We start from the raw sequence: 13,097 nt of genomic DNA on the forward strand, positions 1-13,097 counted from the left end.
TTGTAGCTGGTCCTGGTAGAAGGTTTTCTCATATATATATATATATATGCACGCTCTACATCTATTTGTCTCATAAAATAGTTTTTCAAGTAAATTGAAAAGTAGTTATTTTATGATCGAAATTTGATTCCCATAAAATTTTTATTTTTTACCTTTGCCAAGGAAGTAATAAATAAATAATACCTAAGCAATGCATGATTTTTAATAATAATAAACTTAAGTTCAAACTAAATTGAACCCAAATATGAAGTTCATTTGTGTCCCAAAACAAAAAGGGAGCTACGCTTCGTTGCATAGTAATACTGTATATCATTTTGAATCACCTTTTACGACATATCCCCTCAATTTTTTGATTGAAGAAATCAGGCCACATAGGTTTTTGGGAATGAGAAGCATCACTTTCCTCTTGATTCCCCGATTTCTCCTTACTTTCCTTGCTTCAATGAGCGCACAAATTTTGAATTTTGAGACTGAAAATAAAACAATGAAGACTAAAATGATGGGCGGGCGATTCACTCGCCTTAATCCTTCAAAAAAAAAAAAAAAAAAAATTGTCCCTTTTTTCTTATATAACTTCCAATTTTCGTAATTTCAGTTAGTATATTTTGGGTAATTTTCACCACACTACACTTTATTATTATTATTGACATGTTCACACTAGATAAGGAGATGGATGATTTAAACTAGTGGCCTCCGCTTCATAAGGCTTGGTCTACTACCGATTGAGTTATCTCTTGGCAACCACACCACACGTTTTTATAATATAAATTCTCATATATATTTTAATGTGAAATAACATAAGAGGAAAGGAAAAATAAGTACTAAGTAAGATACCCCTCAAAAAAGAAAGAAAGTGGCATATAGGATGGTTCATTAAGAATCCAATTTGGTCATTTCATTTTTCTATTTCTGAACATTAAAAAAAATAAAAAATAGAAAAAGAAAAAGAAAAAAGTACTATATGAAAGCGTTCGTCAGCTCTGCATCATGCCATTTTCTTTAAACAAATACTTATTTAGTAGAGCAAAAAACAAGGAAATTGATTCCTTTCAAACTATATATTTAATTTTGACTCAAGGTATTATTTCTTGTTTAATTTAAATAATTTATTCTATAATATTACTTAATAACATTGACTACTACATTATAATGACAAAAAGACAAGCATTTACTTTTTAAGAATGATGTGATCAATATATATATTATAGAAGTGATCAAGTATTAACTTATTAAAAAAACCTTTTTTGAGGGTTGGGATTTAATTAAGTATAAATCCAGGTACTGTAACACAATTTTATATACACAATGGAGGATTCTTTTATTATCTTTAATTACCTTTTTATTGAGTAGCACTAGGAGCGATACAATTTTTATTACAAAATTATTTACAAACTGACGTCGCCGTTTTGGTAATTTGGAAGGTAAGCTAAGAAGATCGATCATCTTGCACAATTCGTCAAAGGTCTCACAACAGAGACAACAATGGCGGACGAGTTGGAGCGCTGAAGAGAGAGAGAAAAACCTCTTCTCTATCTTCTCTTCCTCTCCCTTCATAGTTTCCCGTACTTTCATGCTCTCTTTCTGCGGAAAAACTACCATAATCGCCAAATCGAACCTCCATTACAACACTCATTTTTCCACCCACGAGCTTTTCCTTAGCTGCCCATCTCTGTATTTTGCCCGAAGTAGTTTTTGGCACATTTCCAATTTTGACAAGAACCACCGACGCAATTTCGATCTTCTCTTCCTCCAAAACCCTCTTCTTGATTCCTTCGCACAAGCTCCTCAACGGTACAACACCAGAATCTTTTTCTCTTCTCTGCAATATCTCTGCGACAAGCACGATTGCGTCTGAGATCTTGAACGCCGCGAGGCAACCTCCTCTGAGAAACTTCGGACAACTATTGTAAGCTGTTGTTTCTATGCGATGAGGATGGATTTCTAGACTGCTGTGGACCCTAATGACGTCGGAACATCAGCCGGTCACAAAGAGATACCTCTCTTCTCCGATGACAATTCCTCTGTCGCCCGTTCGGACAAAGCACCGGCTCACCAGCTTATTGCTGAGTCTCCCTTGAAACATCTATTAAAATATAAATTAAATAATTATAACTAATTTTTTTTACTGGTTTAATTTAAGCTTTGTTAAAGGTTTTGAATCTTTTGAGTAATATGAAGAGTGAAAACGCAGACGATTAGTAACCGCCCGCTAACCGCTAATTATTTTGAATACGATTAGTAAAAACTGCTAATCGCCTATATAAATATGGCTCCATTTTTGTTTCAATACTATTCATTTTACTTTTTCATTTTTCTAATATTCTCTTATTTTTTACATTACATCAACCACTTTTTATTACTATTCAAATATAAAAATTACCACAAAACAATTTTTTTTTTTCTTTTTTCTATACTAAACATTCTTACCTTTTATTTTTTTTTTTCTTACATCAATAAATTTTTGCTATAGTATTGAACCAAAATCGTTTAACAAACACACCCATAATGAATTTTACTAATTGCCTAAGCAGTTACGATTAGCAATTTTAGTCAATAACCACTAACCATAACTACATTTTCATCCCTAATTAATATGGTATAAGACTATGTTTAACATTGCGATTTAATTTAGCATATTAAAGTGCTAGTTTGGGAGCAAGTTTTTAAAAAATCGCTGAAAATGGGCACGTTTTAAAAAATGAATGATTTTAATTGTCATACTTTAATTTTACTAAACGCTTAATTATGATTTTAAAAATTACGTTGACTTTAATTGTTAGATAGATTTTAAACTCACATGCGAAAGGAAAATGTTAGAAGTTTTAATATAAATGGTGATTTAACCCTACCTCGCGAGTTAAGGAAGGGTGACCGAGGTAACCGGAGGCATTGCTAGAGGAAGAAACCCAAATCTCTCCTTCAATCCCATCCTCAACGGGCTCTTGTGTTTCTTCATTGATGACAACAATGTCCATGTCTTCCTCATCATTGCTGCATCGTGAAGCCAGTCTTGCACTAGCTAGGCAGGAGCTGCTTGTGAGTTGGAATGTTTGGAAACGTTGAAGAATTCCCGCCATTGCCGGCAGATCTCCACGCCGTTGAAACAAAGGTGCAGTTCTCCGCTAACCCATACGATGGAGATATGCACGATGGGTTTAACCCAAACGGCTTGAATACACGAACAAATTCCTCCACCGACGCCCTGTAAATCGGCTCGTTGATAATAATCAGGTTTTTTAAACTCCGTAGATTAATTGGAACCGTTCCTTTTTCTATCCCTCCACGCTTGACCACAAGTGGCAGCGCGAAAGACGGAACCGGGCTGCAAGTTGCCTTGAACTCCGAAATTAACTCCAGCCATAGCCTTGGCCGGTTGACAAAACCGGCCGGTGATGTAAGAACGCATGTTGCACCGGAAACTATGGTCAGGAGCAGAAACATAAGGCCGCAGTCATGGAACTGAGGCAGCCACGACACTACTATGCTGTTTGGATGAAGCTCATAGGCTTTCCTCGCCGCCCTAACATTGTGAGCCGCCGATCCTGCCGTCACAAGCACCGGCTTCGGGATTCCGGTCGCGCCAGAAGTGTACTGAACCAAATACACCTCGTCCGGTTCGCACGGATTCAGAAAATCATTATTGTGGCCGCCCAACTAAAAATATGAAGAAAAAAAAAAAATTTAAAACAAAAATATGTATATATATATATATCTATAAAAATTCATAAATATATATAAAAAAGTTGATATATTAACAATATAACGTGCCGGCACTAATACAAAAATACATAAGTGAAAATAAAACGTGTGTAGGAACATTTAACAATCGGTCCAAAGTCTTTATCATACATTAATTTTTTTTTTTGGAAAACTTTATTTTAAATTCATGAAGTATCGCGCGTTTTGAAAAAAATTTCATAAAATTTAAAAACTCTCAATTTACACCCATGAACTTTCAATTTTAATCAATTTATCCCATTCTGTTAGTTTTGGCTGTTAACTTCTAACAGAAATGCCTAAAAAGACCAAATTAATTACCTATTGATTTTCTTTTTCTTTTTTTTAATTTTTAATTTGAAATTAAGGTTAAATTTGAAATTTTATAAAAAAAACTCAAGGGTATAAACGTCAGTTTTATCACCTTTAACTTTAAAATCTGACTGAGATGGTCAATTGAATCAAATTAAAATTTTAGGAAATTAAATTGAAAGTTTTTTAAATTTAAGAGAGTCTTTTTAAAATGCGCAATAATTCAAGGGTTTAAAGTAAAGTTTTCTGAAATTTTTTTTCAGCAATTTGTAAGAGCCATGGCCCTCCAAGTGGCTCTCTACCACACAGTGATGGAATTAGGGGGGACGGGGGTAGGCCATACCCCTCTCCCAATTCCTTAGAAAAAATATTTTAGGTAGTAAAAAAAATAAAAAATTGGCCTCCCAATTCCTCATGGAAAAAAAATAAAAATAAAAAATAAAATAAAATAAATTTAAGCCCATTGTCCCATCCCCTGCCCAAAAATTTATTTAGCCCGCTCTCTTCTCTAGTTTCCCTTCTTTTCATATACCTTGGCCCCAATCAACCTTTCTGGTTCCGTCACTACCGCCACTGGTCATTATACAAAGAAGTGGAAGATGTACCTTTTTATCGTTGATATAATCCGTGGAAATCCACCTGACATTTTGCAACATCTTTGCAAGCTTATTGTCATTGAAGGATGAAGAAATGTATCTGCGAACATTTGCGATGTAATCCGGGTGAGCTATAGCAGCTTTGGGCTTTGTTTGTGAGAGAGCCCTGATGAGATGGTGACAGCTGTCTTCGCCGGAAAAAGGGTCCGGTGGGAAAACGGGAACGCTCAGAAGGCCGGCCCTTTGGCACCCAAAGATGATCTCAACGAGTTGAAGCCCCGGCGAGCATAAGACGAGAACCGTGTCGCCTCTTCGTAATGGAACATTGAGCAGCTGAGAAGAAATAGACTGCACCGAGTGATCGAGCTGAGCGTAGATGAGGGCTGCATGGCTCGAGCCATCTTCGGTCCATATGAAGGTTGGCTTGGACCGGAAGGCCGGCAGATTAGCCCAAATTGAGAGGTAGCGGACCACCACAGGCTGGTCAGGGAAAGAAGGGTCGTAATTCTCGTGGCTCATGTTGTTGTTGTTTAATTTACTGCATACAATTGATTTCATGCGGCGTGACGATCACGTACGTCCGGCCCGACCATTTTATAGTTGAAAAAAATAGATAAATTAATTAGGAGGATAAGATGCGTTGGATTAAAAAAAGAAAAAAAACAGAGAGAGTATAAAGAGATATTCGAGAAGAATATCCCACATTTTTTATGGTGTCAATGTTTGGCTTCGTTATTTGCCATGCTATGTTGATGAACAATTTCCAGCATCAGCATCTCCAGCTAGCCAGTTATGTAATATTTCCTTTCTAGGATTACACGATTGATGATCTTTTCTTCCCTGATTTGCCATGCGATCTTGGGGACAGGAACTGGGACAGGGTACATGAACATAAAACACCAGAGGATGGTGATTTTATATCATTTTGTTTCATATATATATATATGGTTGCTTAAAGGAGACGGACTCTTAAGAACTTAGCAAGAAATATTCTGCTTCATTCTGATCCTGATGTCCTAGGTTGATATATACTACAACATTTCTTAACGAATAGAAATGTGGGAAGGTTTGGTGATGTATTTTGGGATGTGTTTTTTTTTTGTTTTTAGTTTGAAAAAAAAAAAAAAAAAATTGTTTGTATTTTGAGTTATTTGTTAATGTATTTATCTTAAATGTCACAAACAAGCATAGCCGTTAGAGCATGTATTACTCTTTTCACTTTTTAATAAGGATAAAGGTTTTCTTGGAGCTGGATTAAATTTGGAAGAATATTATTGTAATACAGTCTATTAAACTAACATTTGTTCTTAGAGCATGTGATTCTTACGTGTATTTTTAATAGGATTAATAGAGCAAGTAACATCTGACATTAGAGCATTTAATTCTCACGCATTTTAAAAATGCATTTGAGAATTACGTGCTCTAAAAACACGTATTAATTAACCTAATTTGGAGAAAAAACCTTGTTCTATTAAATATTATGTCGTTTTCATTCCTCCTTTCTTCTTCTAAGCTTTCTTCCCTTCTTCGAACATTAAATACAGGTTCTTAAAGCTTACATGCACATATTTGCAGCAGCATAATATATTGTTGTGCTTCTGATTTTGCAGTCATCCAAAACGAATACGGTGGATGTATACATACCAGAACAAAATATTAGAATTAATAAAAAGAATTGCGAAATAATTAATGAATGATCCAAACTCATAAGCCTTTGGCCCAAAAAAAAAAAAAGAAAAAAAAAAAAATCTAGTAGCCAAACCACCACCATCAGCCATGAAGGCAGTTTTGCCACCCCGAGACTGCTTAGAGGCCAAATGAGTGATTCGGCCAGCTCCTTTTCTAATTTTTTTTTATTATTATTATTTAACGTGCCACATTAATAAAATCCATCTAAGATTTTGAATGTATCAACACCACATGAAACTCTCATAACATTTTTATGCCACTAAAATTTTATTGCAAAATCCGTGTAACCACATGAATTAATTTTACATTTTTCCCTTTAATTTATTTGCCAAGATGAAACTATGGGATTGGGATCCTTGAAAACACAACCACCATTGTTTTACACAAAACCCTTGGTTCTCTGCTCCTAAGCAACAAAGGAAAGTAGGAAGCCTTTTCTGAGAAACAGCAAGAAAGTGAGCTTCATAATCACCTGTCAGATCTAGAAAACGCCCGGAGGGGAGGATTAGGGTTTATTATTAGACCATGTAGTAGATGCTGCCAACTAGAGGGAGATAAGCGAAGCTGGCCAGAAAGTGAAGCCCACTGCAGTACAACCTTAAGCTAGTATTTTCAAAATCTAATTCATAAATAATGCAGGAAATATAATAAATTCAAAAAGACTCTTTTGGCACTTGGGCATGCTAAATCATGAGAAACTAGTTTAGAAATCCAACCATATTCATCAAGCGTGGCAGACCACCTTCAATGGTTCTTGTAGCACTGCATTCTATTTAAGTCCTATAAGAGACCTGTTTGACAACTTAAAATTGGTGTCATTTTAACTTAGATAACAGAACTCTAGCACACACCGTCTTTATTTAATCTCAACGCCGATCTACCGAATAAAAATTGACACACTGATCTCCAAAGGCTTTTAATGTCTGAGCTCTCAGCACCAGAATCTCGCTTCAGACTACCATTCTTGCGTTGCGTTGAAGTACATGCCCTGGTTGATGGACAGAGATGAATGACAGTCCAACTTCTCATTTCCAAAATAAATCATTGTCCCCAAGCACAGGCCCTATATCACATAGCACGACGAGGGTAATAAGCACCACAAAGATATGCAGAATAACTACCAGAGTGAGAATTCATAACTAACATGCAGTTTTAAGTGGAAAGTATTTGGACAGAAGCTCAAGATTACCAACGTTTTATAAGAAAAGGCTACTAAATAATATAGGGGTGAAAAAGCTAGCAATTATTGGCTAAAATAGCTAACCACAATCGTCTAAGCGGTTAGTAAAATCGGCGGTTGTTTCATGTATATATATATATATATATAGGCGGTTAATGATTTTTTCTAACTACCTTCAAAAGCAGTTAGTGTATAGCGGATAGTAGACGGTCAATAACCACATGCTATTTCAGCCCTACTAAAGAGAATGAAGGTAAAACGGTCCTTGGCGACCAGGTGGCATCTAGCAACCTTCCATGAGGTGGATTCATAGATAACATGTAGATTCATAGATAAAAAATTTCTTGTCTTTATTTTATTTTTTATTTTTTTGGTCCTGCTAGTCCAGCTATTGAACTCCACTTCGATATAAACCTCTTTGTGCAGATTTTGTATTATTAAAAAAGATGATTTCAAAAAGATCAAATACTACTAATATTGGAAGACTGCATGCCTGCAGAACAACTATCAAAAAGAAGTGTTAAGAATGGAGGTCTTAAGAACAAAAAACTCTACAATAAGCACCAAGCCATGACTCTTGATACCCAGATCATCAATGCCATGTGCTTTGTAAAAATCCTACATGCTACAAAAATCGATCCAAAAATTGACTCTTGTAACTTTGTAAGCAATAAAATCCTGACTAAGATATACGGCAAAGTAGCATGCAAATCTTAGAAACAAACAGCTACTACGTTAGGCACAAATTTAGAAACCTATAAGGATAGGCACGTCTAATAGAACAGGAATCTATGCAACAACGTTCAGAAAATATATCAATCACAGAAAAGTTAGTGAACAATAACAATTAAGACTAAAAATAACATCTGGAGTGCAGACATCCTTAGGAATGAAAATGACTGAAAAAATAGTCTCCTTAAAGCATCTAATTTGAAAGGAAAAATATAAGAGGATAAAGCTATAGTCAAAGAAATTTACAAATTGCACAAATAAGAGAACAAGAAACAGGAAAGGAAATTCAAAGAAAAACTCAGGTTAACTTAGATTCCACCTAGCTATATGTTCTAGCCCAATAATGAACCTTCCATTTTCAGAAATAAATCTTTCACTTACCAATAGTTACTCTATTTGAACTCTCCCATTGCATGTTAATTAGGTTCCACCTCGTAAGTTGTTCTGGGCCAATATTGGACCTTCCACTTTCAGGTGGGCTTTTTCATGAAAGGATTGTAACTCTATTTGAATTCTTTCATTAGATGTCCTTTTCCTATGATGTGAGAAGTCCACTCCTTGCTTGAGATACGGTACCATAATTTTAAGCAGAGTACCACAATTTAAATAAGAAGAAGAGAGTTAGCTTTTTCTTTTTATTCGTTACACTTGTAGCAATTTGTTCATGCATTCTATGTATCATTATCTAGATTATCTGCAATCCTAAATTAAAATTTGATGTAGGAGAGATTAGGAACAACTTTTCTGCTCATGGTGGGCTTAGGTTTAGGAGAATATGTAGATCAAGTGTTTGAGATTTTTCAGGCTGGTTTGATAGGCTATTTGGTAGCTAAAGGCTTGGGGATTTTAAGCTTTCAACATTTATGGAAAAGAGTTGGGGTTGGAGTTGTAAAGAAGTAAAGAGAGAATTTTGCTGTCCAGAAAGTATGTGAACAGTAACACGAACAATAACAGTGTGCCAAAGAAGGAGAGAGACAGGCGGAGAGAAGAACACATAAAGGTCAACATGCCTCAATACCCATAGCTCTCAGTATTTCATCAACCGTAATCTGAATTCTTTGAATACAATGAAGCCTATTTATAAAGACTTACTAGGATAAATTTGACTAATAGAACTTCTTAATAAAACCACAATAGGAGACTAACATGGAGTCCCAGAGAATAAACCTAAAATGCTTAAGAACTCCTAGAAAGTTCTAGATTCAACTCAATTACCAGAATAATCTTATTTCGTAGGAGTCACAAAAGGTAACGGATTTGCCCCTCATTGCAAAACTTATCATAACTCATGAAATAAAAACTCCAATTAAGAATTGATTTATCCTAGACTCCTAAAGAGAGAACCTCTAAAACTATATAACTCTTGCTTTGATTGGACTTCACTTGTTGGTGCTACACAAGAAAATTTATACACACACGGTGGGACTTGAACCCACAACCTTACCCTCCACCTTGCTACAAAAGGAGGAAGTACTATTTGAGCTAAAGCTCATTGGGCAGCAACTTGACTTAAAAAATTAGAAATTAGAGTAAATATGAACATTTTTTTAGTGGAACCCAAGTTTTTGTTTTTTCTTCCCCCAATTTACATGCAGACATGATTGAGCGTTTATTATCATGTTCTGACAGGTGGTTCGCAGTTTCTCATGGTATAAGTGACAAGATAGGGGTCAAGATATTTCCTCTATATTTTCCAGACATTTAAGATGATCTTACATTTTCTATTATGCCTTGAAGCGAACTTTTGTGATTCTTCTTCAGATGGAAAGATGGCTACATTTCCCTTCTCTTTTTTTTTCCTCTTAAACATAACATGCCAATCAGTTTGCTTACTCAGTAGATGTGGAAATATAGCAAAACGCTTAGTATAATATGATACACATGCCAACATGCATGCTCAAGTATTTCTATTCTTCAAATGGCAAGAGTGTCTACATATCAGGCAATGAAACCTGTTCTCTTATTCTCTCGATGGAAAGCTCTGACTTCATTTTCAAATGGAACTCAGGTACAATGCTACTCTTCTTTATTTATTTTTTTCTCCCTTTCCTCTTTGGGTAGGTAAAAACACAACTCACACTATCACATATCACATCACATTTGACACGCATGTCTCTTACACCCATCAGAAACAATTTAAAAGAAGCAGATGAGAAAAATAGTAAGCAATGTCACAATTCAATATGAAGATTGTTTTGACAACCAAAATACTTCAAAAAAAAAAAAAGGGAGAGACATAGGAAATAAATACAGAGAGCAAACCCAAGAAAGAAAATGCCATGCAGAAAGCATGCTCTCACTGAGAATCGGAGGCACAATTGGCAAACAGCGGAAACAGCTCTGTGTTCATAACAACAGCATTCCCAACAAACAGAAATCTACTTGTAAAATAAGCAGAACGATTATCCTCTGAAATGCAATTTTCTTAAACGCTTTCAAGTTTTAAGCCACCATTGGCCCCTTCAAAAAGCACAATTCCTTCCAAACAATTGCTAAGTATTGTGTAATCTATCTACTAAAATCATTCAACAATCCAGTAACACATAATTTGCAATCGACTTTCCACAAGTAGGCAAGAAATTAAGACTTATAGTAAAGGTCATCATACCCAAGATTGAGAATGCTATTAATTGGATCTAGAAGCTGCGGCTGTTGCGTGTGTTGGTGCTGCTGCTGCTGCTCCTCCTGCTGGTGCTGCGGCAAGCTCGCACCGGCCGCCACTGCCGCGGCACTCGAAGGCGCCCCCTTGGCTTCTGCAAGCCTCCACATGTACCACGATGCCACGGACCGATATGGCCGCCACTTCTCGCACAGCAGGTCCATCTGGGACGGCCGAGGCAACTCCTCGAGACTGTAGAGAAGCTGAACACCTTTACGAACATTGAGATCGTTGATAGGAAGCACGTCCGGTCTGTGCAGCGAGAAGATCATGAACATGTGCACGGACCACGAGCCAATCCCGTTGACCATCGTGAGCATTGTGAAGAGCGACTTGTCATCCATATTTACAATCGCCGAGTCCGATAGAATCCCGTTTTGGTACTTTCTCGCGAGGTCGTGTAGGTAGCTGGCTTTCCTGCCCGAGACGCCGATTTGGCGAAGCTGCTGAGGGGTTAGGGCTAGCACGGTCTCAGGGAGAACCCCGACCTCGCCACCACAGAGCGCGATGAAGCGCGTGTAGATGGACGTGCCGGCCTTGTAGGCGAGTTGCTGGTAGAGAATGCTTCGGGTCAGGGCCAGGAATGGGGTCTGGAAAGTGTCGAACGTCGGCGCTTGGTGGATGTCGATCAGGGGGGCGATGAGCGGATCGGCGCTGCGGAGGTGGCGGAGCGCGATTTCCACCTCGCCATCGCACGAGAGCGACCGGGCAACGATTCTCGGCGCGGCAGGCACCGCTCGTTGGTGGTGTGCGGCTTTGGATTTGGTCGATTTGATGGTTGCCAAGGGTTTGGGGGTTGTTTGGATCTCCGCAACTACGATTTGGGACGACTTCGGGTCGGGTGAGAGCTTCCGGATCTTTCTGGGACGGAAGGGGATTTTGGCTGGTGGAGAGGAGGTTAGCGAAGAACCATTGGTTATCTCCATCGTCGTTGATGCAGTGGTAGTGGCGGTGGCGGTGGCAGAGGCGGCGGAGTCATGGTGGGGCTGTGTCTGTGCTTGTGTTTGGGTCTGGGTCTGGGTCTGGGCCTGGGTCTGGGTATGCGTTTGCTCGCCCATTCAGTCGGGCTAGGGCAATAATGTCGGTGCTAGTGGCGGTGGTGGAGGTTTAAGGAAATGGTAGAATTGAAGGCATTGCGGGTTGTGTAAACTGAACGGGGAGTTTTGAATATATGGGATTGACTGGGACTTTAATAGTTTAACACAACTCAGTCACTTTTCTTTCTAAAAATCCTCTGCACTCTCGCCACACTACCTTTTTTTTCCTCCGAGAACCAAAAAGTCCATCCCGATATGAGAATTGGGCTTTCCACGCTCTTACACAGCGCGTGCATCCCGCGAATCATCCCACCTCTACTTGCTATGCCACAAAGGCACAAATTCTTTATTCGTGGACTAGAAGTCAAGCCCATTTCAGATAGGCCGACGGTTGTCAGGATCGCCTGGGCCCCCTAACCCCTTGTAATGGACGACTTTTGGGCGGGTCCATATTGTCCGCTACCTTGTCGACTTTAGTGCCTCTATAGGATTCCTGTGAAAATCTTTTGGTAGAAAGTAACAAAAATAACTTTAATCTACAAAAGAAGCCAAACTTGGGTTGTAACTAGGGTCCATAATTTTGTATTCGTGTGTTGGGTTCGAGTCATGTCAAAATATAGGTATAAAGCTGTATATGTTAATTCTAACTTAACTCATTTAAATAAACGGATAAGATCCCTCAACTTTAATTTTGTATTGGGTTATGGTTGGGTTTGCGGGTTATGTTAAAAATTATTAGTTCTAATATCACTTTTTGGAGCATAGGTATAAGATTATATAGATCAATTATAACCCAATTTATTTAATTAAACGGGTCAAACTCTTCAACCTTAACATGCTAATTTCATATCGAATTCGCAAATCGTATAAAAAATGCTAACCCCTAATTGTAGCTACACAATGTCTAACAACCAAGGGTGATGGTCTAAGTAGAGGTGAAAATGCGGTTACAATTAGTGATTATTGGCTAAAACCGCTAATTATAATTGCTTATGCGGCTAGTAAAATCTGCTAACTGTCTAGGCAGTTAACTAGCGATAAGTAGTTAATAACCCTAACAACCGCTTTTTAAAAGAAAAAATTAAAAAAACAAAAAACAAAAACGACGTCATTTCATGTATATATATAGGCAGTTAGCGGTTTTTCAAAATTTGAAATCGCTAACCATTTTTCAT

At 37.5% G+C, this 13,097-nt stretch overlaps 2 protein-coding genes across 2 annotated transcripts; both read right to left on the reverse strand.

Moving 5' to 3' along the window:
- Window positions 1–1,465: 1,465 nt before the first annotated feature.
- Window positions 1,466–5,171, reverse strand: LOC132183651 (uncharacterized). Its single transcript, XM_059597009.1, is given in 4 exon segments — window positions 1,466–2,083; window positions 2,850–3,017; window positions 3,019–3,654; window positions 4,635–5,171. Coding segments are annotated over 4 exon segments (1,932 nt in total). The 5' UTR covers window positions 5,145–5,171.
- Window positions 5,172–6,937: 1,766 nt separating this feature from the next.
- LOC132184463 (alkylbase DNA glycosidase-like protein mag2) lies at window positions 6,938–12,167 on the reverse strand. Its single transcript, XM_059598105.1, has 2 exons — window positions 10,835–12,167; window positions 6,938–7,377 (listed from the first exon to the last, which is right to left on the reverse strand). The coding sequence occupies exons 1-2, from the start codon at window positions 11,941–11,943 to the stop codon at window positions 7,356–7,358; spliced, it is 1,131 nt and encodes a 376-aa protein (XP_059454088.1). The 5' UTR covers window positions 11,944–12,167; the 3' UTR covers window positions 6,938–7,355.
- Window positions 12,168–13,097: the final 930 nt, after the last annotated feature.

Source organism: Corylus avellana, chromosome ca6, assembly GCF_901000735.1.
Source record: "Corylus avellana chromosome ca6, CavTom2PMs-1.0".
Lineage (NCBI taxonomy): Eukaryota > Viridiplantae > Streptophyta > Magnoliopsida > Fagales > Betulaceae > Corylus > Corylus avellana.